Raw genomic sequence first — 25,011 nt, 5'->3', positions numbered from 1 at the left:
GAGGTATTGGAGCAAACATTATTGTATTTGATCCTTACAATTCTGTGAGGTAGATCCCATCATTTTTCCCAATACAGATGAAGAAAAAGAGGCCTAGAGAGGTTTAGTGGCTTTCCCAAGGCTGTTTGTGATTATTACTGTTATAATCGCAGTGCTAACAGGGCCCTGATACAGCACATAAAAATACGGTTTATTGAACTAGAAGGAAGTTTCTTATGGCAATGAAGCTATTTAATACGTACCTAAGATAGTCTAAGAGACAACTAGTAAGAAATCAGAAAATGCCTGTTGATTTTTGCATTAAGGTTTTTCTATAAAATTGCTTTTCAATACAAATAGATTATCTGTGTTTCTCCGTCTCTCATGCATGTGCACATGTGCACACGCATACACACACACACACACACACACACACACATTCTTCTTCTCTCCCTCATTCTTTTCCCTAAATTTTTTTCTCTCTATTGTCTGGTATCTTTCATTCCTGCTTTGACTAAGGTAACTTTTCTTTTCTCAGTTTGCCTCTTTCTGCTACAATTTCTCTCCTTTTCCTACGACTAAGGATCTCCTTGGTTCAAAGTTCCTTTTCTTGTTTTCTGGAATATGTAGAGCTCTCTCTCACACGGCCACTCTATAGGCTTCACAATTCAGCTATAAAATTTCTTTTAGTGGATGGGCACACAGCTACCCCTAGTGGATAACAGTTTCTTCAATGTTTCTCTTATTTTCAAGTTGGAGTTAAACGCGAACTACTCTTAGGCAGGAAGGCATATTATACAGGTAAACAGATAGTGAATACGATTCCTATTTTCTTAATTAATCCAACAATCACCCGGAAGAATTACTTACAATTTAAATGACCTAAGGGAAAACATCAGTAAAACCATTAAAAGGGCAATTTGCCCTTGGGTCATTATTCTCATAGGTCTTTTATGGATCTTCTAAAAATATTGATCATTTGAGGGAAACAGCGCTCTGTATTTACAGGATACCTCAGTGTTATGAAGTACTTTTACTTACTCAGCCATAAATTCCACTGTACAGATGAGAAAACAGAGGCTCAGAGAAGTTAATTTGTCCAAGGTCAAAGAGTCAAATAGCTCATGAGTAGAGAAAATGCAGTGCTGTCCCCAGTCACAAAATGCATTTCCATGTTTCAGGGTCTTTATTCAACTGTTTTTCTCTGCCTGGGACACATTTTCCCTATGTCTTCATTTGGCAGAAATAAAAACAGTAGTCCCCCCTCATCCCTGAGGGACACATTCCAAGATCACAATGGATGCCTGAAACCTCAGAGAGTACTGAACTCTACTATGTTTTTTCCTACACATACACACCTACGATAAAGTTTAATTTATAAATTAGACACGGTAAGAGATTAACAATAATCCGAAAATAGAACAATTATAACAATATACTGTAATAACAATTATGTGAATGTGGTCTCTCTCTCTCTCGCCTTTTAAATATCTTATTGTGCTGTACTCACCTATTCTCAGGCCACTGTAGGTAACTGAAACCTCAGAAAGTGAAACCTTCGGATAAGGAAGGATGTATTAGTCATCTTTCAAGACTCAGCTCACAAGTAACCACGAATGGGAAGTCTGCATGCTCTCTCCCCTCACTTATACCTCTGCTTCCAATCACTAGCACTTTATATTCACTGGCCTTATCACACTTATGACACTGGAGCACAGGTATTTGTTTATGTATCTATCTCACAGATATGTGAGCTACTTAAAGACAGAAAAAAAATATGTTTTATTCATCTTGGAATATCCAGGACCAACTGATCCATAGAAAGCATTTCCTAGTGCTCATTAAATGAATGAATAAAATAAGCAAGCAACCCAGATTCAAAGTGAGGTCTTTGGACTCCAAATCAGAATATCTTTCCTCTGTACCTCACTGCATCGGGGCATAATTAGAAACTTTTGGTTCATGTGGTTAAAGTGGCCTTACCAATCCACACACACATGCATGCTCAGTTATTCTCCAACTGGCTGCTATTGCAATTGTACCTAACACTAATGGGAAAGACACGTTCCCTGCTTTTGGAAAACTATCAGTTTAAAAGAAAAGAACCCCATTTACTAATCAAGAGACCAAGAGATAAAATACGAGCATATTAATTGCCGTTTGGAATTAAGACAGCTTTGTACTGGGTGGACTCTAGAGAGATGTGAGTTTCGTAGTGTCTTAGGCAGTAGATGTTGCCGATGTTTAAGGGAGGATGATAGTTTTAGTTGAAATCATGAAAAATATTTTCTGCCACTGTCAAAGAGGGTTAAACCAGTCTGGATTGCCAGAGTTGTAGTTTATAAAAGTGCAAACAGAGAATACTGCCTGGGAATTAGAGCAGCAAAGCTGACCATTTAAGACAATCTCTTAGCTTCTGTGGGCCTTGGTTTCCTATGTAAAAAAAAAAAAAAAAAAAAAAGAGCTTGAACAGAGGAGTCTCCAAGGGGCCCTTCACATTAACACCTGGTGATTCTACCTGGTTTGAGATATTTGTGCGTACTGCAAATTTCCCTCTCATCACAAATGGCTACCACACCTGCCTGACCTCAGGAATGTGGCGAGGATTAAATTAGATGCTAGTGAAAGATCTTTGTAAACTCAAGCACTGTTCCAGTGAGAGAGCTCTTTTCTCTGCCTGGGACACCTTTTCCCTATTTCTTCATTTGGCAGAAATAAAAACAGTCGTCCGCACTCATCCATGGGGGATACATTCCAAGATCACCAATGGATGCGTGAAAGCTCAGATAGTATGAAACTCTGCATAGGCTGTGTTCTTAGTCTACAGAGAGTGCTTTTTAGTGTAGATAGGTGCTCTAAATTAGCCACCAGGCTGCTGTGTGCCTTCCTCATCTTCAGTATCTTTCTGAATGCTCCAAAGAAAAACCGGCTTGCCAGCTGGTGCCCACCTAAAGCAGTGGATTGTCAGGGCTCTGCTAACTATCCCCCACCAAAACCTTCTCCTTGCTTTGAGAAGTTTCACTTTCAAAATTATTATGAATTAATAATCCCTTCCATGTTTTATCCTTCTCTCAGAGTGGAGCAAACCAACACTAGTCAAGTTACCTCTGACTTCCTTCATGTGATTTCATACCTGTGCCTCATCTAGAATTTCTTCTGGGAATTAGAGTAAAAAGAACATTTATCTTGAAGAAGAGAGTATCAAAGGAATTAGAATCGAGTTTCTACTTTCTGTTTTGCTGTTAGAAAAACTGTACTGGAGCCATAGAAAGATTTCCATCTAAGAACAGAGGCAAACTATAAATTTGGTTGAGAACTGAAATAGCATTGAAGATTAGATGAAGAAACATAGTAAAAATTCCCTGCTTACCATAATCTTCCCTTTATGTTGAATTCCATATGTAACTTTTATTGATCTTCTTATATATTATTTTTTAAATTACCTAAAATACTTTTATAGCAACAAGGCAGTATTGATAATTAGGAGGAAACAAAATAAAGCAATAGAAAGTTCAAATAATTTATTTTTGCCAGCCAGACGTGGTGGCTCATGCCTATAATCCCAGCACTTTGGGAGGTTGAGGTGGGTGGATCACTTGAGGTCAGGTGTTCAAGACCAGCCTGGCCAACATGGTGAAACCCCATCTCTACTAAAAATACAAAAAATTAGCCAGGCATGGCAGCACACACCTGTAATCCCAGCTACTCAGGTGGCTGAGACGGGAGAATTGCTTCAACCCAGAAGCTGGAGGTTGCAGTGAGCAAGATCGTGCCACTGTACTCCAGCCTGGGTGATAGAGTGAGACTTTGTCTAAAAACAAACAAAAAAATTCAGGTGGTTTTCCTCTTTCACTTCAGAGACTTTGATAGTTAACACTAATATATTTTCTCTTTTTCTTCTTGCTTAAAAATGATTCCAAAACCCACATGAGATCTATTCCTGAGACTAGAGTTTATATCAGTTTAAATCCAATGTTTGTGTAAATAGTATTATAGAATCATTACCTCAATTGACTGAGTTCTAGGATTGGTAGAATAAAGGTTTCTTGAAACCCAATCTAAGGCCAGGTTCATAGAAGGCCCCACCATAGATACAGAAGCAAACACTGTCCTGTTGGTGCCATCTGTCTTCACTCTGTGAATTTCACCCTGGAAAGAAAGACAAGGGGAAGTGAGCAGTTCCAAGGCCACGGCTCCTACATAAGAACCCTTTCTTCACTGTGGCTACAGCCAGCTGCTGTATTTCTTGAACATGCCTTACACTCAGAGGAAAGGCAAACAAAGGTTCAGCACCATTGGGTAGGCTTCAAACAATTTTTCAGTGTGTCATTGGAATACACAAGGCTTACCATTCCGGCTATCTCCAGTACTGGCTACAGAGATAGTTCTTAACTACCACAAGCATATGAGTCATAAGAAAAACCCAAGTCACAGATGTGGATCAGAAGGCTAGGAGTATATTTTGTATATGGATGACAAACATGAAACACAAAGATCTTTCTTCTCTTCCTCCTTTATAGTCTCCTTGCCCTTTCCCTATTCTTACAGGTTTTTTCCCTGAAGGTTGAAGAAAATGTCCTATGAGGAAGAGAACTGGAAAAGTGTTCATTCTTACCCTAGAGGCAAATATTCTAAAGGATTCTAAAGGAAGGCCCCAGCACCACATCAAATGCTTTCACTAAATTCCCTTAGGGAACTACTACTTTTGTCTTGAGTTTTGATCATTTTTGTATTCGTCGAATATTTTCTACTAGCTTAAGACTCCTCTAGGGAGTTGCCTAGTATTTGCTGAGACCCTAATAAATCAATCCAATGCATAATCCCAGCAAGCATTGTGACTGCTGCTTCTTGGCATGTATACTGTGGTCAGAAGCAGGTAATTCAGTGCAGGGCGAATCACAGGCACGTCTAGAAAATACTTGCTGAATAAGTAAATAATACACAATAGCTTAAATTTGTTTCTCTTTCTAAAGCTAAAGAGTGTTATGATTTTTGCTCCAGACCAAGCTCACATTTATATCCCTCATTGAATCAAAAAACTTAGGGATAAATTTATTTCCACATCGTTTCCCTTTCACCCACACAACAAAAGTTTGCATATAAAAAAACATCAGTGCAGGCAGGCTCTTCAAGAATAAATTATATACTTTGAATGTTATTCAAAACTTACTGGATTTTCAACCCAATAGATGTATTGCTCAGTGTCATCAAATTCAACATCTAAACCATTCTGTATCCCTGCTATGGGGACCATAGCATCATTGCTCTTCACATCAGGATTGAGGGAGATTCCAAAAATTATATGTTGCCTTACAGTTATTAAGAAAGGTTGATCATCTGTGAAAATAGGAGAATATCAGTCAAAATCATATCCCACTATTCCCAGACATTTAGAGTAATGGAAGGCAGTAGCCTGTTACCATCATATGGGCTAAAATGACATTGCAGCATTGCAGCAATAAATATAATGTACTTCATCAGACAAGCATGGGCCTTTCACAGGATTTCAGTGGGCTGCTGGACCACAAGACCTCCAACCCCACATACAACACTGTCTAGACTTTTTCAAGGCAGGTTGGTATTTATGTTACTCTTCATTGAGTCCTTACTTACACTGATAAACCACCCATGTTTGCTAAACCTCACAGACAGGACATTCTTCCACTTCTACACACAGACAGACCTCACTAACACTGATCTCAGGGAAAGGAGAGTTGAGTTTTAAAAAACAAAAAAGTGAAAAAAATCATTTAGACTATTCTTGTGAAAGGCAGCTTACTAGTTTTAAGAATGTTCAGAAAATAAAACAACACTACAAAGTGTTGCCTAGTATTTATTGAGACCTTAATAAATCAATCCAATGTATAATCCCATCAATTGTTACTTGAGTAGTGTCTCTCTTCCCCATAAGATTTTAACTCCCAAAGGTCAATGACTGTGTCTGATTTGCTTATTATTGTGTCCCAGGGCCTGGTACTCAGAGCCTGGCACTCAGAGCCTGGCATAAAATATTTGCCCAATAAATGTTTGCTAACTAAATGGATGACCACATGACTACATCAATGTAGAAGCGAATATGTAAATAGTATCTTCCAAAGTTCTCAAAACTGTCTACACATTGTAATTTAAACATTCCCATAATATCTTAAACTATCAGTTCACTTAGCCACCTTAACAGATAATAAAAGTTCCTTTTTCAGAAACAATTTAATCTTTATCCTGATCCCCATCAAGAGTGGGGTTTTAAAATTCCTCTCTGAGAAAAGGAAAACTTTTGAATCTAAGTTTTGTGTTAAAATATATGTATAAGATATATCACATATTAAGACAAAGTATAAAATGATTAATCATTACATAACTTTCATAAGCTAAACATGACGTTTTCATTATTTTTATAATCTGGGAAACTTTCCATCATCAGCAGGACGACTTGGTCATTTTTTCTTCACTTATTTTCGCATCTCATTAGCTTTTCCTTGTTCCTATCATTTCTATTACTGAGAAATAACCCAATTTTTATTAACCTAGGACAAATTTAAATTTAGTCTAATGTAAATTTTGCAACTAGTAATACTTTACATTTTTCAAGTACTGCAATGTATAGTCTTCCACAACAAGCCTGCAAAGTTGTTTTCAGCTGGAGCAAATGAGATTTGCAGGAGCTCTGTGACTTCTGCAGGAAACAGTAATAGGAGATGGACCCTGGCCCATTCACTTCCAAGCCCTTCCTCTCTCAGCTGCTCCACATTGCCTCTCTTCTGAACAACTGCAATTGCAATAAAAATCGCCTCTCATTGATTGAGAACGTGCGCCATACTGCATGCATCAGGTAAATATTTCCCTTAATTTATCTCCCTCAAGTTTCCTAAGTTTGTTTGTTAGACAGGTCCTCCCTCAGTTTGCAAATAAGACACAAAGAAATCAAGCAATTTAAACAAGGTCACACAACCAGGCCTCCTGAACTCCAGAATCTACGTTTTTCATCACTACACTGCAAATACTGCAGGCCAGGTACTATTTATTGAGTATCAAATTACCACTCATTTCATTTGGTTTAACTGCAATTAAAAAAAAAAAAGGTAGATTATGAGTTTCAGCTGTACCAAGAAATTATCTTGCGATGATATTTAACTATGTATTGATTATATGTTATTAATGTTCATTGGCTCAATAGAAACAATACCTCTGTCCCAGTTTTATGGGAGACTTTAAATTCTTACTCACTCAAAACCTGATTCTGCCCTTTTGAATGGCTCATCTCCCTTTGCTTAATTGGAGTAATTCTCAACCAAAGCATTGTTTAGGGCCTAAAAACTTTGCTTATCTCATCCATCATACATGGGCCTTCTTGACTCCTCCATGGCACTCTTCCCTTAAGCACCATCTGCTTCTACTCCTTCCTGGGGATCATGTCTCAAGCCCTTTATCTGATAACTGCTGGTGTACTGAGAACGTTTACCACCGATGAACATTTGCAGGCAATGGACCAGAGAGCAGGATCTCCTGTAACGCTGTGCTGGCTGAAACTGTGAGCGTCATGGTGGGGGATGATGCCGGGGAGTAATAGAAAAGAAGTGGCCAGTAAGACAACAGGTAGCACAGAGAGGTGCCTGAAAAGTGCTATATGGGAAAGCAAAAAGAATTGATTTGACACACTGCACACATATCTAAGGAGCAAATGGGTAAGAAACAGAGGACTGGGGAAGGAACAAAAATGGATATTGGAGAGTTTGTCATTCACTCAACATTTACTGAGTGCCACCATGTACCATGAAGTGCCACAGGCAATAAGCATACATCTATAGAACAGGTAGAGGCTTTATCGTCAAGGAACATAGCATCTAGAGGGCAAGACCAAGTATACGAGCCCTTACAATTCATTATGACAATGGCACGAAGGGGTAGGCACAGAGGCATCTAGGGTTGCATGGAAAGGAGTTCAGGAGGTGGTGACAGTTAAGTAGGTCAGTGTGTCTCTGTTTTTTGAAATTAAAGATCATCTCTTCATGTCTATTTTCCATGTCATAATCCCATTAATGTTAGTGTCAGTGGAGTCATGAAGACATTATAGCCAGGAATGAGAAATCAATGTTGTAACTGAATGACAATATGTATGATCCCCAAACCTAGGTCCTCCTTAAGTCATACCCTGCACAAGCTGATCAGTACCGCAGCCTTCACTGGAGCAAGGACAAGGAGTGTCCTCTTATCTTGCACAAAATCACTGAAGCAAGTGCCTTGTGCCCGAGACTGAGTCAGAAGTCTATTTGTATTTGGAGTAATTTTAGGGGTGCTGAGGTGATGTTTGGCTTGAGTTTTGTTTGTTTATTTGGTTTTGGCATTGTGAGGAATATATTTTCTAAAGAGTTTTAAAAGTCTCATACAGAGAAAGCACTCACTATAACAAAAAATTAGAAATAAATAGAACCATCTCATAATTGCCCTATCCAACTGTAACCACTATTGGCACTTGTGTGTTTTTGCTTCCAGACTTTTTTAATGCATGTTTTTACTGGGCCAACATTGTGCAGTATCTGCTTATTTTACTTAACAGTATCACAGAAGCACTTCCACATATATTCCAGCCACTTAGTAAACACCAGTTTAAAAGCTATTCAACAGTCAAATCAAGTAAAATGTTTCCACCTATAAATGTTAACAAGTTTTCTAAACTTCTTGTTGGGAAAAAAAATGTGGAAACCTTTTATCGGTTAACATATATTGGCAATCAGTTACTCAGCTGGTGCTCTGAAACCAGCTGGGAAATCCTAAAAAACTAGTTCAGTAAACTTCAGTTCAGTTGACTTCAGTAAAGTCAACCCATGAGAGAACCACTAGTGGAATTATTTGTGAAACAACAAAAGGCGCTATTTAAAATTAACACTTATCAATCATCATCAGAGAGTAATATTGATTACACCAACCCCCAATGTGCAATTCAACAATCTTTGTGTGCTGAAAGAATGCTTTGTATCTGAAATGTCTACAGCCCAGTTTAATCTTCTCCTGAAAGACTCTAGGGACACACTAAATTAAACAATGTCAACCAGGATTAGGTACATAATGAGTCTCTGAGGAAAAATGGCAAATGCCAGTCCCTCTGTGAGAATTACCAATAATTAAAATCTTTCATCATGAAAGTATCATTGCACAATATTACATGCTGATGGAATTTGCTCTTCAGTAAGCCTACATCTGCATAATATCTAAACACTAAAAGTTTCCTGAATTTAGTATATATTTTCCATTCTAGATTAGGACTAGATTTCCTTCTAGAATATGACTCTATTATCTCTTAATTTAGGAATATGTGATAATTAAACATTTAAGTTGAACTTGTCTACAACAATTTTCATCAATATCAAAATATATTCCTTCACTTCACTGAGAAATGAAAGGGAACTTGAGTTTAGAGTAAGTTCTTAGATTTTTAAGCAATAATGAATTATATTTTTAAGTGTATTATACACAAGTACACACTCCAGAAGAAATCTCTTTTGTGAACTGGCTGCAACTTTTCCTTCTTTTCTTACTCCCTTAAGTACTTGGTATAATCCTCCACATACTCTTCAATCGACCCAATAAAATATCTCTAGGATGAGATAAAGATTAAGTTGCTCAAATAGTCACTTGTAATATCTCATACAGACACAATTCTCCTTCTTAAACTATCAGATGGTAATAGTAACAGTACTGAAACTGGAGTCAGAAGACCCAGGCTAGAACACTCATCAACTATTGGTTACAAGAATGAAAATGAGACAATGGAACCAGGTGCAGTGGTTTAGGTCTGTAATCCCAGCACATTGGGAAGCTAAGGCAGGTGGGCAGCCTGAGGGCAGAACTTGAAGACCAGCCTGGGCAACATGGCAAAACTCCATCTCTACAAAAAATACAAAAATTAGCCAGGAGTGGTGGCATGCGCCTCTAGTCTCATCTACTCAGGAGGCTGAGGTGGGAAAATCACATGAGCCTGGAAAGTGGAGGCTACAGTGAGCTATGATTACACTATTGCACTATAGCCTGGGCATCAGAGCAAGACACTATCTCAAAAAAAAAAAAAAAAAAAGCGTGAGAAAGACACAATGGACATGAAAAAATGAAGCTGTACACAAACGTTGAGAATGTTTACTTCTTAGGTGCAGAATTTGAACCTTCCCATTACCATGGATTGTCAGAGAAGTCTAACTGTACCCAGGTGAGAGAAAATGCGAGGTTACAGATTGTTCAATCACATGCACAGATAACATTAGTTCCATATACAGAAACTATATTACAACCAAGGCACTCAGTGACATCACCCCATACAACACACATCATTCTGCAGACACCTGAGGAATCAAAGGACACAGCACACGTTCAGTCGCAATTGGGTTTAGAGTTCCCACTGCTTGGCACAAACTATGACCAGATCCGTCTTCAGAGCACACATAAGGAGCATACTATACCTCTCAAGCAATTCAGGAGATCAGGAGACAGACTCCATCCTGAAGGACAAACACAGGAGTAAAAATGAGGCCCCTGTGAAGAAAGCAGGCACAGATGGCTGCAGCGGGAAAAGGCACATGGATTCACAGCTGTATGAGAAAGAAAGAAAGCACCAGTGAGTGGAAAACCACCACATTAAAATCAAAACAGAGTCATGCTCTTAGCGTCTTCCCACAGGCCCCACTACTGAGGGGCTTAAGTACGATGTTACCTCTGTTGTTTTCTTTTGTTTTGTTTTCACTGAACTACTTACACTTTCAACTTCCCTAGCATTAGGCTTTCAACTTAGAATTCATAAGGGACATGAGAGAGAAGAATGACTCAAGGTTACAGATCAATCCAGTCTATAACTAGATTATGAACAAACAGCCACTGAATAATCTGGAACTTGTAATAGAAATATGATGCTAAGTAATCTGTCTCCTTGCCTGACCTAAAAGAGATCTTTTTGCATTAAAATAAAAGTTGTGTGTTTGATGTGTGACCTTGTAGTTTACCTAGAGTTTTCCAGATTTGGTTAGATAATAATCTTTTATTTTTCTACTGATGATATCTCTGTGTGTCTCTGCACCTTGAAAATCAGGATTCTGTGTGGCCTCCACACACAGGATGTTCCATAGTTCTTATTACACATACCATGCTATTAATAGATTATTAATCTATTCATTCACCAGAAAAATGGTAGGTACTCACTGTATACCAAACACCATTCTAGGCACTGGGGACGCTATAAAAGTGGAGTACATATTCGAGCAAAAAGGAACAGAACTAAACTGAGAGAGAGAGCGAGAGAGATTTCAGAACATGAGGGTAAAGAGCAAAAGAATTATGAGGGGGCGGCTATTTTAGGTAGAGTGGTCAATGAGGGCCTCCCTGAGAAAGTGACATTTGGGTAGAATCCTAAATGACACGCTGAGCAACTCATGCAGAGATCTGGAAGAGAGATGTTCCAGGCAGAGGGAAGAGCTAGCACAGAAGCTGAGAGGCGGGAGTCGCCTGCTGTGCTTTTAGACCATAATGAAATCCAATGTGGCAACAGCGAGTGGGAGAAGAGAACAGGGAAATAGCAGCAACCACATGCTGAGGTGTGTGAGAAATAACTGCAGAGTTTTGAGAAGAGAGGATTAAGTGAAGATCAAGTGACTTATCTCCCTCTCCCACCAGAAAGAACAGTACGGATGCCAAATCTTTCACCTAGCCACCCATACCACGCACTTTAGGATGACTCGTGCTGGCTACAGCACAGCACCTAGAAGGCAGTGCTGCCATAATAAACTAGTCCTAAAAGTAAGCTGCTTTCAATCACAGAGTGGTGGCGGTAAGAGGATCAAAGGCACTATCAGTTCTGTACTCCATTTGTCAGCTGAGGAAATGGAGACACATGTGAGGGTCACAGAGGTAGTAGCCAAATGCTGAAATGATATAATTCAGATGTGCTGTTTGAATATCCAAGGTTTGAATTTTCCATGGTAAATAAAAGTAATGGCAATGTCAGGACTGGGGAAAGTATAGAGTGGGGTGGTTTGTAAAGAGAAAAAGAAAATGTATTGCCCAAACAAATGGGTCTGTAACAGTGTGCATTTAGCATTCCATTGCCCAAACAAATGGGTCTGTAACAGTGTGCATTTAGCATTCCCAGATTCAGTGTTTTCCAAGCTACTCCCAGGCAGGAGGTTTCTCTGTACCACTCACAATTTGGTTGTTTCGAAGGATGAACTGCAACAATCCCAAGGGGCCATTGAATATTATACATTACAACTGACTGGTTCCCTCCATGCCACTTGTTGGCTCGCATAACCTGACGAGTAGCACGGTCAGTCCAGTACACAGAGTCTTCAAAGAGAGTTAGAGCATAGGGATGCCGTATAATCTGTGAGGCAGAAGAGAACAGTGAGACCTCATCCAAAAATCAAAGCCAAGGTGCACTGAGTCAAAGAGGATATGTGCTCAAGCAGATGCTTTCCTTTAGCATGTCATTATTAAATAAAAACACAAGGAAGTCATGGTACAAAAGAGCGGCAAAAAATACACAATTTATCCTATATCCCACTAAACCATTCAAGATCCTTTCACATACACGTGTCATTTATTCTTTATGTTTGTCTTGGTAATTACAGTGGGCATCTATTTTACAAATGAAAACAAAACTGAAGCACAAAAAGCAAGATGACATATCAGGATCACCTACTAGTTAGAAGTTAGATGGAACTAGAGAGCTTAGAGACTCCTCATCTCCCACTCCCACACCCCAGCCCTCACTCCATCATCAGCACCTTGTGCCTGCTATTTCCACTGTCTTGTGCTGCCACTCACTGATTCACATCAATCTGTTACAGTTTAGGTGCATCTTTCCTTCAAGTCATAGCAACTATACAATGGCAATTTTTTCTTTTTTTAAAATTATTTTTTATTTATTTTTTTAAATTTTACTTTAGGTTCTGGGATACATGTGTAGAACATGCAAGTTTGTTACATAGGTATATGCATGCCATGGTGGTTTGCTGCACCTATCAACCCATCATCTAGGTTTTAACACTCACATGCATTAGGTATTTGTTCTAATGCTCTCCCTCCCCTTGCCCCCCACCCACAGACAGGCCCCGGTGTGTATGTTCCCCTCCCTGTGTCCATGTGTTCTCATTGTTCAACTCTTACTTATAAGTGAGAACATGCGGTATTTGGTTTTCTGTTCTTGTGTTAGTTTGCTGAAAATGACGGTTTCCAGCTTCATCCATATCCCTACAAAGGACATGAACTCATTTCTTTTTTATTACTGCATAGTATTCCATGATGTATATGTCTATCATTAATGGGCATTTGGGTTAGTTCCAAGTCTTTGCTATTGTAAATAGTGCTGCAATAAACATATGTGTGCATGTGTCTTTACAGTAGAATGATTTATAATCTTTTGGGTATATACCCAGTAATGGGATTGCTAGGTCAAATGGTATTTCTGGTTCTAGATCCTTGAGGAATTGCCACACTATCTTCCACAATAGTTGAACTAATTTACATTCCACCAACATTGTAAAAGCATTCCTATTTTTAATCGGGTTCAATAATAGCTCTTTGATAAAATATGTATTTTCTTTATTTTCCCATTTAACTTGTGAAAATAAATTTATTAGAATTTATTGAATAAAAAATATTACATAAAGAACAGGACTGAGAAATATAAATCTACTTAATCTTTTTTTTTTTTTTTTGAAAACAGGGTTTCACTCTGTCACTCAGGCTGGAGTACAGTGGCACAATCACAGCTCACTGCAGCCTTGACCTCCCTGGGCTCAGGCGATCCTCCCACCTCAGCCTTCCAAGTAGCCAGGACTATAGGCACACACCACCATGCCCAGCAAATTTTTTTTTTTTTTTTTTTTTGTAGAAATGGGGTTTTGCCATGTCACCCAGGCTGGTCTTGAACTCCTGGGCTCAAGCAACCACCAACCTCAACCTCTCAAAGTGCTAGGATACAGATGTGAGACAATGTGCCTGGCCAAGTTAAGTTATAAATTTTTGCTTGACAATTTTTTATTTTATTTTATTTTATTTTATTTTGAGACAGAGTCTTACTCTGTCACCTAGGCTGGAGTGCAGTGATGCAATCTCAGCTCACTGCAACCTCTGCCTCCTGGGCTCAAGTAATTCTCCTGTCTCAGCTTCCTGAGTAGCTAGGACTATAGGCATGCACTACCACACTGGCTAATTTTTGTATTTTTAGTAGAGATGAGGTTTCACTATGTTGACCAGGCTGGTCTCAAACTCCTGACCTCAGGTGATCCACCCACCTCGGCCTCCCAAAGTGCTGGGATTACAGGCGTGAGCCACCACGCCCGGCCACTTGACACCATTTTTAAAGGTATAGAAGCAACGGATTCACATCTACAGCTCAACTAAATCACACGAGCTATAAAAATCCTCCCTGGACAAGGCACAATCTGACCATGAACTGGAATGAAAATATTCATTTTCCTGTTATTCATATGGGATAGACTGCGTCTCACTGTTGCTGGTATTTCCTGGATTGACCTGACACTGTCTATGACACAAAAATTAATTTCTTAGCTTTTCTGATACTCGTGTGATTTCTACCTATCCACAACTGTAGTTTTAATTTGGTTTTCCTCACCACCAACTTACCAAATCACTGGCTATCACCTGTCTCCGATGGTGTCCATTATAATCACAAAAGTCTATGTAATCAAGATAGGAGTCCATGAAGTAGAGCAGTCTGTTGGGGTAGTCAATAGTTAAGCCACAGGGCCAGAAGATCTTGTCCTGGACAATGACAGTGCGCATGCTGCCGTCCATGCTGGCCCGCTCGATGCGAGGGTGGTGGCCCCAGTCAGACCAGAACAGTAGATGCTCACTGGGAAAGGAAACGAGTTACCAATTGGAGGGGACGTATTTAAATATTTAAAATAACTGTCATTTTAAATAATACAACATCCTATTTATGCCCTGCTTAAAATAAATCATCTTTGGTTCAGAATATGTGCACAGAGTTTATTATTTCCTCTAAGCGTCACAAAGTAAAACTGTCATAACACAACCACAACCCATCTGGGTATTTTTATAATGTTTCATAAAACATGTAATACATAATGTCATAACAGAGTACATTATGACATTGAAACGTCTCAATGCCATTCATGTTTGTTTGTAATCCACAAATAGTTGATCTAGAAAAATCCATCTGTCCTTGTTTGTCTACCCTGTCATGTTTTTAGATAAGGAAATCAATTTATTCTTCATCAGGGATCCATAATAAATTTCACTGGTGTGTAATACTTTACAATATCTAGGAAGTCAACATCACATTGAACATAACTTGCCTAATTTGCCACCCTGCAGCAAAGAATCTAAGTTATCAAATATAAGTAAATTCAGGGAAAGAAGCCCTCAAAGATTTCCAAACACATGGGAGAATTTGTCTACCTTCCCTTTAGGACCAGTAGGCAAAAACTGCCTTCCTTATATGACTTAAAAGGGAGCTCTCATAAACTACATAAAACTGAAGCAGAAAAATCCAGCTTTTTTGTTTTATAATCATGAGTTATCAAAGTTACATCAAACTGGCCCCCTATGGACTATTACTGCATGCAGAAATTAGAAACTTAATTTTTTTTTTTTTTTTTTTGAGACAGAGTCTTGTTTTGTCACCCAGGCTGGAGTGTAGTGACATGATGTCCACTCGCTGCAAGCTCCGCTCCCCCAGGTTCATGCCGTTCTTCTGCCTCAGCCTCCCGAGCAGCTGGGACTACAGACGCCCACCACCATGCCCGGCTACTTTTTTTTGTATTTTTAGTAGAGACGGGGTTTCACCATGTTTGCCAGGATGGTCTCGATCTCCTGACCTAGTGATCCGCCCGCCTCGGCCTCCCAAAGTGCTGGGATTACAGGCGTGAGCCACCACACCCGACCAGAAACTTAATTTTTAATTATATGACATTTTGAAAATTGTATTGCCAAGCTAATAAATCAATGTGATCTAAAAATAAACAATCAATTGCTCTTACGTACTTTATGAAGATAATTCAGATGAAGGAGAGATAGCAATACCCAGTTGGACACCTACCATGTTTAAACAAGGGATCATTTTAAATTTTGCGTATCAGCAACATGCATATCAGCTACATCATGTTATTGTTGGTTTTCCCTCATCATAACCATGTCAAGGCAACATAATTAGAAAAAAAAGTCTTACTTCATTCTGGGATCTAATGCTAGTCCTCTTGGATTTGTTAGGTTTTTACTAATCAGCACAGTCCTGTGGCTCCCATCAATTTTGGAGACTTCAATTGTTTCCAGAGCATAGTCTGTCCAGTAAAGATTACGACCTACCCAATCTATTGCAATAGTTTCAGTCAAGACGATGCTACTGTCAAATACCTAAAGACAAAAGTGAATAAAGACTGAATTCTAGAGCAAAAAAATGAATGCAAACATGGATATTATATAAAAATCTAGATTAAACCATCTAACTTGTCCTATAATTACTTGTCAGGATTAGAAAATTTTGTCCTCTCATGTAGCTAACCACCAAATCAACAGTAGGGTTTTCCAAGAAAAGTATACAAGATTTTGTCCCACTGAATATTCTAAGATAACTTCATTTTTGGGTTAGTGCATAGTTTCGTTTTGGTTTCAAAAGGTTTTGCAATTAAGCAAAAGCTCTATCCATTTGTTTAGTTGGCAACATTATGAAACATTATAGTGTTTGCATGCAAAGAATAATATCTCTGTTAATTAAGCACCAATAATTACAAAATAAAGTTGTAAGAGGCAGAGGAAATGTAACTATCAGGAGCCAAGAAACTGAAATTCTGGGAGATGGATTGAGAAATATCACTAAATTAAAGTTAAGAAAAGCAACCCCTTAACTTTCCTGCATTTTCCTCTGCTCTCATCCACAAGAAAAGACTGCAAAAGGAAACTTAAAGACATTGTGAGGTCTCTGCATCACTGACCTGGAATTCAGAATCACACATCTGCCTTCAGAGGCCACCCTCCTATTGAAAACAGCCATAAATTCGTAGTTATGAACATGCAAGTCTCTTGGGTGTTATGTGGCCCAGAAGGTACCATGAGAGCTACCCAGACTAGGTAGGGCCTTCTCTCACTGGTGAATAACAGCAAACAGACCCAAGACAGGGGAACTGGCCAGGCCAAAGGTCAACAGAAATGTACTTACTACTCTTCTGTCCGTTCCATTTTGAAATGCACTCCAGGTTTTACCCTGAGTTGCATCAGACCAAAAGATACGACCACTAATTGAATCAAAATCAACAGCTACAATGTAAGAACCATTCTCGACCAATGAATAGATATTGTGGACCTGGGAGGTGACACTGTCGGCAATAATTTTGTTCTGACTTGCCACAAGTAACAGCAGATTCTCAGATGCTGTTCAAGAAAAAAATGCAAAAATTTCAATGATACTGGGAGAAAACACAAAGCAACTCTTTAAAACATTTGATTCAATACTTTCGGTAACAAAAAGAAGGTGTAATTCCAAACTATAGCAAGTTGGTGGGGAGGGGAGGAAGCCCCGTAAGAATGATTTTAATCACTTCATTCTTAACCTTAATAGTTAGCTGGTTTTCATGAGTCCTTAAAATAGACTTTCTTGGGTTATATTTAAATGTGTTTCTAAATACCAGTCTAGAGGAGACTATGCTTACATTCTTCCTTTTACTGTATTTATTTTTGTACTTTGTTGATCTTCCTTACTATTTAATAGATTGTAGGGTTCTGGACAGCAGGAATCATGTCTTAAATATTTCTGTTTTCTGAGGCTCTCAACTATGGCAGAGAGTTCTAATTCTCCTAACACCCTGTCTCTTCTTTTTCTTTTCAGTAATAAAGCATGCCAAGTTTTAGCTTGGCACAGACTCTCCAGCCAGAGACATTTCTCTCCCTCCACTGAAGTTTGGATGACCACATGACTAAGTTCTGACCAATAGGATGTGAGTAGAAATTATGAATCAAATTTCAGGTCACATTCTAAAAAAGGAAGCTGCTTGCCTTCCACTTTCTCTTTCCCTGTCCTACTTTCTAAGAGAAGCTAAAGCCTGGAGCATTGGAGCCCTTGATGTAAGTCACATGATGACGATAACAGAGCAGACCCATGCCGTGGACTGTCTGACATCCAGGCTCCTACTACATGTAAAAGAAAGAAACTTTCTCTTTTTGTTTTAGTTTCCTCTATTTGGTCACTTTGAAAGTGGTCAAATCAATGTCCTAATACACAGTAAAAATCACTTTCTTATAGCAGAAACTGAATTAATATTGGTTGAATTCAATTAATGAAGCATTATATAAAGATGCTTAACTATAGTATAGAAGTCATTTTAAATGATATAAAAGCCGATGATTTAAAAAACCATCGACTTGTATATGTTTTAACCTCTATTTTCCAAAATACACCAAGATTTTAATGTGTATTACCCCATTTAATCCTCACAAAAAATTGAGGTTTAAAGAGATTGCATAATCTTTCCAGGATTCAAGTCGATCTAATTCCTAATCAGCATTGTCAAATGCCTACATGTGCCATTTGATTTTAAGCTCTGGGATGTGCTGATAAACTGGCTAGGGTTAATTCAGCAATTACCTGTAACTTTGCAAGTCCTCCCATCACTTTCTAACATGTAGCCTGTATCACATGAGCACCGGAAAGAACCTCTCATATTGTAACAGTGCTGGCTGCAAGAGCCTGGAATATCACATTCATCTATGTCTTCACAGGTCTTAGAATCATTGGCAAGTAAGAATCCCAATGGACATAGGCATTTCGCCCCAAAGGGCTCTTGAACACACTCATGAGTACAACCACCATTGAAATCTGAGCAGCTGTTCCCGTCTACAAAAAAAGAAAGAGAATAATGATAAAAGAAAATCAAGAATCTTTGCTTCTTTGATTCACTCTTATGCAACATTTATTATGCAGTCTCATGCCACCTTCAATATGATGCCCAGACAAGAGCTAAGTGCAGCATTCACTTGGGTGAGTTCCACAGGCTGTTCAGGGTTTGCTCTAATTTGCCTGAGGATTTACCATCCTTCATATCTATTGGAGTATGATCACCTTCTTCACCACAACCCGATAGTATAACTCCATTTAATGCAATGAGAACCCTTGGAAAAATATTGTTGACATCAAGGAAGAAAAGTGTCACTGATAGAGCATGCAAAGACACCTAAAATTGTTTCTCATTTTCTGCCTCTGAAATTCTTCTATCTATACAGAAATGGAAGATAGACAAACATTTAAGAGAAAAGACTAGAAAATCTATGAAGTGAACAAATCAAAGAGGAAAGGTCATTGAAACATTAGAGTACACAGATCCAGTAACACATCATCATGCCTTAGTTTCAGGGCCAAAATGAAAATGCCTAAAGCCACCCTAAGACAGTTCACATGCCTGGGGATGCAAACACCCTCTATTTCCATGTGTACTCTAACATATTTGTAAGAGTCGTAACACAGACATGCATTAGAAAGGGAAGCGAGTTAATATAATCAGGACGTTTTCAGAACAAACACAACACATATGAAATCATAAGAATGTGAAATACTTCACAATCATACCTGGCTGGGGTTCATCTGAGAGTGAGCATTGATTAAAGAGGAAAGAAAGAAATGACAGTAATTAGGATTACATGCCAATCACAGCACTTTAATCACAGCAACACTTCATTTTTTTGTGACAAGTTCTGATTGAAATTAGAAAATATTAAAGTTAGAAAAATTAATAAGCACATTGCCAACAGAACCAAATTTAATTTGACAATCTAATGGCCTCAATTTAGTCTCATTTTTTGAAACAAAGACATAAAAAGAAGTAAAAACACATAACTAAGTACAAGAGATTTAATCAGAAAATTATCCAATGGTGATGTATTTGAATTCAATTATGGTTACCCCCTACACAGATGTGAACTCAGAGAGGAACTGAAATACTTCCTACAAAGCTACAACAGTGAGTGTGACAATGGTGATGCACACCAGGCTACTGTTCAGAATGAGTTTATGGCCAGTAAACTGTGGTCAGGAAACTTACTGCAAAGTGGGGACTCATCTGTCCCATTGGGGCAGTCAAAGATGCCATCACACACTACACTGAGATTCACACAGATGTTATGGCCAAGACACTGCCATTGCCAACTAGGACAGCGAAAGGGCTGAGTAGGGCAGTCCTTCTCATCACTCATATCCCCGCAGTCATTGTCCCGATCACAGAGCCATGCCCTGTGGATGCAGTTTCCGTTGTCACAGTGGAAATATGATGAAGGGCAAGTCTTGGGGACACAGGCATTGTGCTCATCAGATCCATAGAGGCAGTCTGGATGCCCATCGCACTCCCAGAAGTTCGGGATGCAGATGCCATCTTCTTGGCATTGAAATTCATCTGAGTGGCACATACCAGGAGGCCTGGTTGCTAGAATGAAAACATGGGGAAAATGGGCTTGTGAATGTAATTTGTGATCCCTTTTATAGTCTACACTTAGAGGAAATTATTTTGGATCCAACAGTAGGTTTATAGTAATGACTATGACCAAATTAACATTGAAGGCTAAATGATATAGAGTCTTCTCCCACATCACAGTACATAGAAACATTTCTGTGGCAACTAGAGGATCTGACAACAAACGAAGTACAGAATGCACAGCTGCTGACTAGCAGATAAGTACCTGTGTCAAAAGAACATTCTGTTTCCTTTTCCTGTGTTTCTAATGTTCTTCCAATTGCAGATTCAATAATAAAGTTTATCTATCTTTCTATGAAAGAATCACTAGAACATTACAATACAGCTAAAATAGCTATGATTACTTTGAACTTCATGTGTTTAATATCATGTTTGGGTGTTACTATTTTCCCTCAGATAACTATATCCAATGAAACCAGCACACACTAAGTAAAACTAAAGGTAATGGTAAATACTCAATTCTTTGCAAACTTTCCACTGTTCATCGAGCAATCCTGGAGAGATAGGTAAGAACTGCACAGGGGTAAACCAAAACTCTCTACCAGGGATCTCACAAGGCAACAGCAAGCCAGCACCAACTGATAGTTTAACCTCAGTTCATCACAGAATTTTATGCTTTTAATGTGAAACAGGAAAATTAGTGATTAGGAATTTCTAGATGTTGTGCAAACTATAAAGTATATAAGCATTTTATTTAACTTTTCATTTTAATCCATGGCTTTATACACTACCTTTCTGATGCAGGAGGAAAAATTACGAAAACTTACTTTTTATGGTCTGAAACACCATTGTTCAAACAAATAATCAACTCACTGATGAGTTTTTGCAAGTCTAAAATTTATTTAAAACAAAAAGTGGGCAAATAACAAATCATGTGAGTATAGGTTTCCAGTCTGTGAAGATTATAGATCCATCAGAATTATATTGTATGAAGTCCTACTTGAATCCCCCAACTGGAAGAAATTTCTTTTCTCTGAACCTCCATAGAATTTTGTCTGTGCCATTTCTAAGACCCTTGTAACTGTCTATCTTGCTTAATTGTCTCTTGCCTTCTATAATCTCCCTTACCAGAGTCTAAGGACAAAGGCCATAAATAACATCTTAGCAGATATTCAACACATAATAGCACAAAGAATGAGTTCATCAGAGTCAATACTAAATACAACTCCATACCATTTCTACACCATGATTTGAGCTCTCTTCTGAAACTTAAAAGAAACCAGTAAAATATCTTTATATGGAGTAGAGCCTCAAAAGTTTAAACCCACTAACATGGGAAGTCCTAAGAAAAACTAAAAATGAAAACAAAAATATCTAAGAAACATTTAGCCCATCTAAGACACTATTTGAAGTATCCATTTATACAACCACTTGATTCACTAATTACACATTATATGGCAATGTCTACTCAATTTTACTGTATGTTCAATACTGCATTCCTTCGAGGATACTTTCCCCCAGTTTGTCTGAGTTAGGGAAAATGTGTGGCAATATCAGTATCAATACTGGCAAAAATGAAATGACCCCTTTGTCTGAAACATGCTGGGTTTGTGTTACTTACGACAGCCTGCTTCATCCGAGTTGTCACTGCAGTCAAAAACACCATCACAACGATTCGTGACGCTAATACATTTATCCCCACTGGCACACTTGAATTGAGAAGCAGTACAGTTTAATACTAAGAATGAAAGAGAAAAGCATTAGAAATTAACTCAGGGCTAAAATGACTAAACACTGAGATTTTTCTTTTTTGTTGTTATACTTTAAGTTCTGGAGTACATATGCAGAACGTGCAGGTTTGTTACATAGGTACACAGGTGCCATGGTGGTTTGCTGTACACATCAACCCATAATCTACAGTAGGTATTTCTCCTAATGCTATCCCTCCCCCATCCCCCACCCTGCCACAGGCCCCGGTGTGTTATGTTCCCCTCCCTCTGTCCATGTGTTAACACTGAGATTTTTCTAAATAAACACTGTGAATAAAAACAAAAGCAATGCACTTACCACAGCCAACCTCATCAGATCCATCAACACAATCCTTGTCCCCATCACAGACAAACGATAGGTCAATACATCGATGGTTGGGGCAATTAAACTGACTAGGCTGGCATGTCTCTGTCGAATCTAATGTCATCCGAAAACAAAACCAACAAGTTTATTTCCTGTGCAACAAGTACCAGAGTCAAACTAAAAATGGGAAGTTATCTCAATTGTACATGGGTTCAAAATTCTTTCAAATCAGCCACACTATCAAAGTCAGCTAAGCAAAAGAACTCAAAACTAGCATAGGTTTTAGAATTGAGAATAAAAGATTATAGGGCAGAGTCAGAAACTGTTATTACACCTTGGAAAATAGACCACATTTAGAAAGTAAGCATCATGTGCTTGGACTGGGACTACATTTAACGAATACTACGAAGTCCATGACTCTAGACCAAAGCCAAGCAATGGAGCCCAATTAGGCAACAAAACCAGCATGACCCACATGCCTAGTAACAACAGTGTGTAGATAGACTCCCCAAATTGGATGTAAAAGTCTAAATAGAACAATTCTAAAAACCAGGGTCCTACCTTGCTGTTAAGACCATAGCCTCGGAGTCGGATGCAGTGGCTGGCCCCACCCACAACATGAAATTATATTAAATACAGACTTATAGGGTATGAAAGCTAGAAGGGATCTTAAAGCTCATCTATTCCAAATGATAGTGACTTGCCTAGTCGTGCAAACAGAACTAGAACTCAGCCCAGGGAACTTTGCTCCATCTTAAACTATTATTGAAGACATGAAATAAAACAACTAGCTAAAGGAAAGCAGAACTGGCAAGATGGAAAACAGGTGGATAAGATCAATGGAAATTTAAATTTTCTGTGCCTCTTTATTTTGATGTCTTTTTGCTTGTACTAAATGAAAAAGAAACATCAATAGCCAAAGGTCTGGATATGTCTATATGACTTTCAATATTGTTTTAAATATATAAATAGATAGTTGAGGGATTTTCACTTTTTCAATTCCTATCTGAATTGAAATGTTTGGCATCAGAGGCAGTCCTTGCTTTGCTTCCACAGAACTCAATACTTACAGGTGGACTCTAAGCATCCCATGTGCAGGCACATGCCTTTATCCTTATAACCTAGCGATACAGAGATTGACAAGTGGAATAGAAGTACTAAAGAGACAATGAAAATTGTATGAGCCTTAGAGGAAAGAATGCAAGGCTGTTTGGTTGTTGACGTCTATTTACAAGGCTGACCAACCAAGAGAAACTAGTTCAAAACTTACTGCAGTTCTTTTCATCAGATCCATCTCCACAATCATTGTCTGTGTCACAGACCCAGTTCTTTGAGATACACTGGTGATTATCACAGGTGTACTGGGTGTCAAGGCAGGAAGCAGGTGCGTGGGTGGGGCAGTTGTGCTCATCACTGCCATCCACACAGTCGTTGCGCTTGTCACAGCGCCAGTGTGCAGGAATGCACTCCCCATGGCCACAGGTGAACGCCGAAGATGAACAGGTATTATCTACAATAGTAACAAACTGGTCATGAACAAATTTGTTTTTACAGACTTTTAAATGAGTTCTTGCCTTGTAAAGGCTCAGTTCACCTTTTATAATGGAGGCATTGTATATAATAAGGAGAAAAGTTCATCAAGTGATGTCATCATCATTAACATCATCATTAGTTGGCATTTATTTGGTATTTATCATAGAAAAGGCATTTTTCTAAGTTATGCACACACACATCATATAAGTTCACTTTAAATCCTCACAAGAATACTATAAGGCTGGGCACGGTGGCTCAAGCCTGTAATCCCAGCACTTTGGGAGACCGAGATGGGCAGATCACGAGGTCAGGCAATCGAGACCATCCTGGCTAACACGGTGAAACCCCGTCTCTACTAAAAAATACGAAAAACTAGCTGGGCGAGGTGGCGGGTGCCTGTAGTTCCAGCTACTCAGGAGGCTGAGGCAGGAGAATGGCATAAACCCGGGAGGTGGAGCTTGCAGTGAGTCTGTCTCAAAAAAAAAAAAAAAAAAGAATACTATAAAGTACATATAATTGTCTGTATTTTACAGATAAGGAAATTGAGGCTTTGAGAGATTTAGAAACCTGCCTATGATTCACAGTCTGGTTGGACTGACTCTAAAGCTCATCCTTAACTTTCAAGCTGTTACTTCCTCCAACCACAATTTCAAATTCAGACTATAGAAAGCTTGAAAATGTGTCATATGAAAAGTGCAAATAGATAAAACATTAAGGTAAAATATTGTGCTCTTAGAAATGAGAAGATAATACACAAAAAGATGAACATTTAAGAAATTTCAGAAAAATGTACAAGTGAGCACATTGCTCTTTCAAATCTGTCACTCCTCTTTCTCTCCAAAAGAAAAGTTATCATTAGTATTAATTTCACCTTGATAGAGATTTCTGAGATTTCAACTGTCCTCTATCTTTTTTTTAATTTGAATATAATACTTTTGCCTTCTGCAATAGTGTTTATTTGGCCTCAAACTATATAGACTAGATTACCATCAAAAGAAGAATATAAAGG

The 25,011-nt window shown here is 38.6% G+C and overlaps 1 protein-coding gene across 2 annotated transcripts in view; it reads right to left on the bottom strand.

Annotated features, from left to right (window-relative positions):
- LRP2 (LDL receptor related protein 2) overlaps positions 1 to 25,011 on the bottom strand; it is a 221,836-nt gene that overhangs the window by 98,459 nt on the left and 98,366 nt on the right. The window contains exons 22-34 of one of the 2 annotated variants that reach the window (XM_033231218.1): positions 23,740 to 23,979; positions 22,464 to 22,583; positions 22,018 to 22,134; positions 20,031 to 20,408; positions 19,559 to 19,573; positions 18,581 to 18,829; positions 17,159 to 17,370; positions 16,172 to 16,356; positions 14,605 to 14,833; positions 12,160 to 12,337; positions 10,428 to 10,556; positions 5,150 to 5,316; positions 3,985 to 4,128 (exon numbers count right to left, since the gene is read on the bottom strand). In XM_033231218.1, coding sequence (XP_033087109.1) covers positions 3,985 to 4,128; positions 5,150 to 5,316; positions 10,428 to 10,556; positions 12,160 to 12,337; positions 14,605 to 14,833; positions 16,172 to 16,356; positions 17,159 to 17,370; positions 18,581 to 18,829; positions 19,559 to 19,573; positions 20,031 to 20,408; positions 22,018 to 22,134; positions 22,464 to 22,583; positions 23,740 to 23,979 — 2,363 coding nt within the window. The remainder of the gene's footprint in view (positions 1 to 3,984; positions 4,129 to 5,149; positions 5,317 to 10,427; positions 10,557 to 12,159; positions 12,338 to 14,604; positions 14,834 to 16,171; positions 16,357 to 17,158; positions 17,371 to 18,580; positions 18,830 to 19,558; positions 19,574 to 20,030; positions 20,409 to 22,017; positions 22,135 to 22,463; positions 22,584 to 23,739; positions 23,980 to 25,011) is intronic. The other variant, XM_033231219.1, reaches the window with a different exon arrangement.

Source organism: Trachypithecus francoisi, unplaced genomic scaffold, assembly GCF_009764315.1.
Source record: "Trachypithecus francoisi isolate TF-2019V2 unplaced genomic scaffold, Tfra_2.0 Lachesis_group13, whole genome shotgun sequence".
NCBI lineage: Eukaryota > Metazoa > Chordata > Mammalia > Primates > Cercopithecidae > Trachypithecus > Trachypithecus francoisi.
This window is presented reverse-complemented; position numbering and strand designations above follow the sequence as displayed.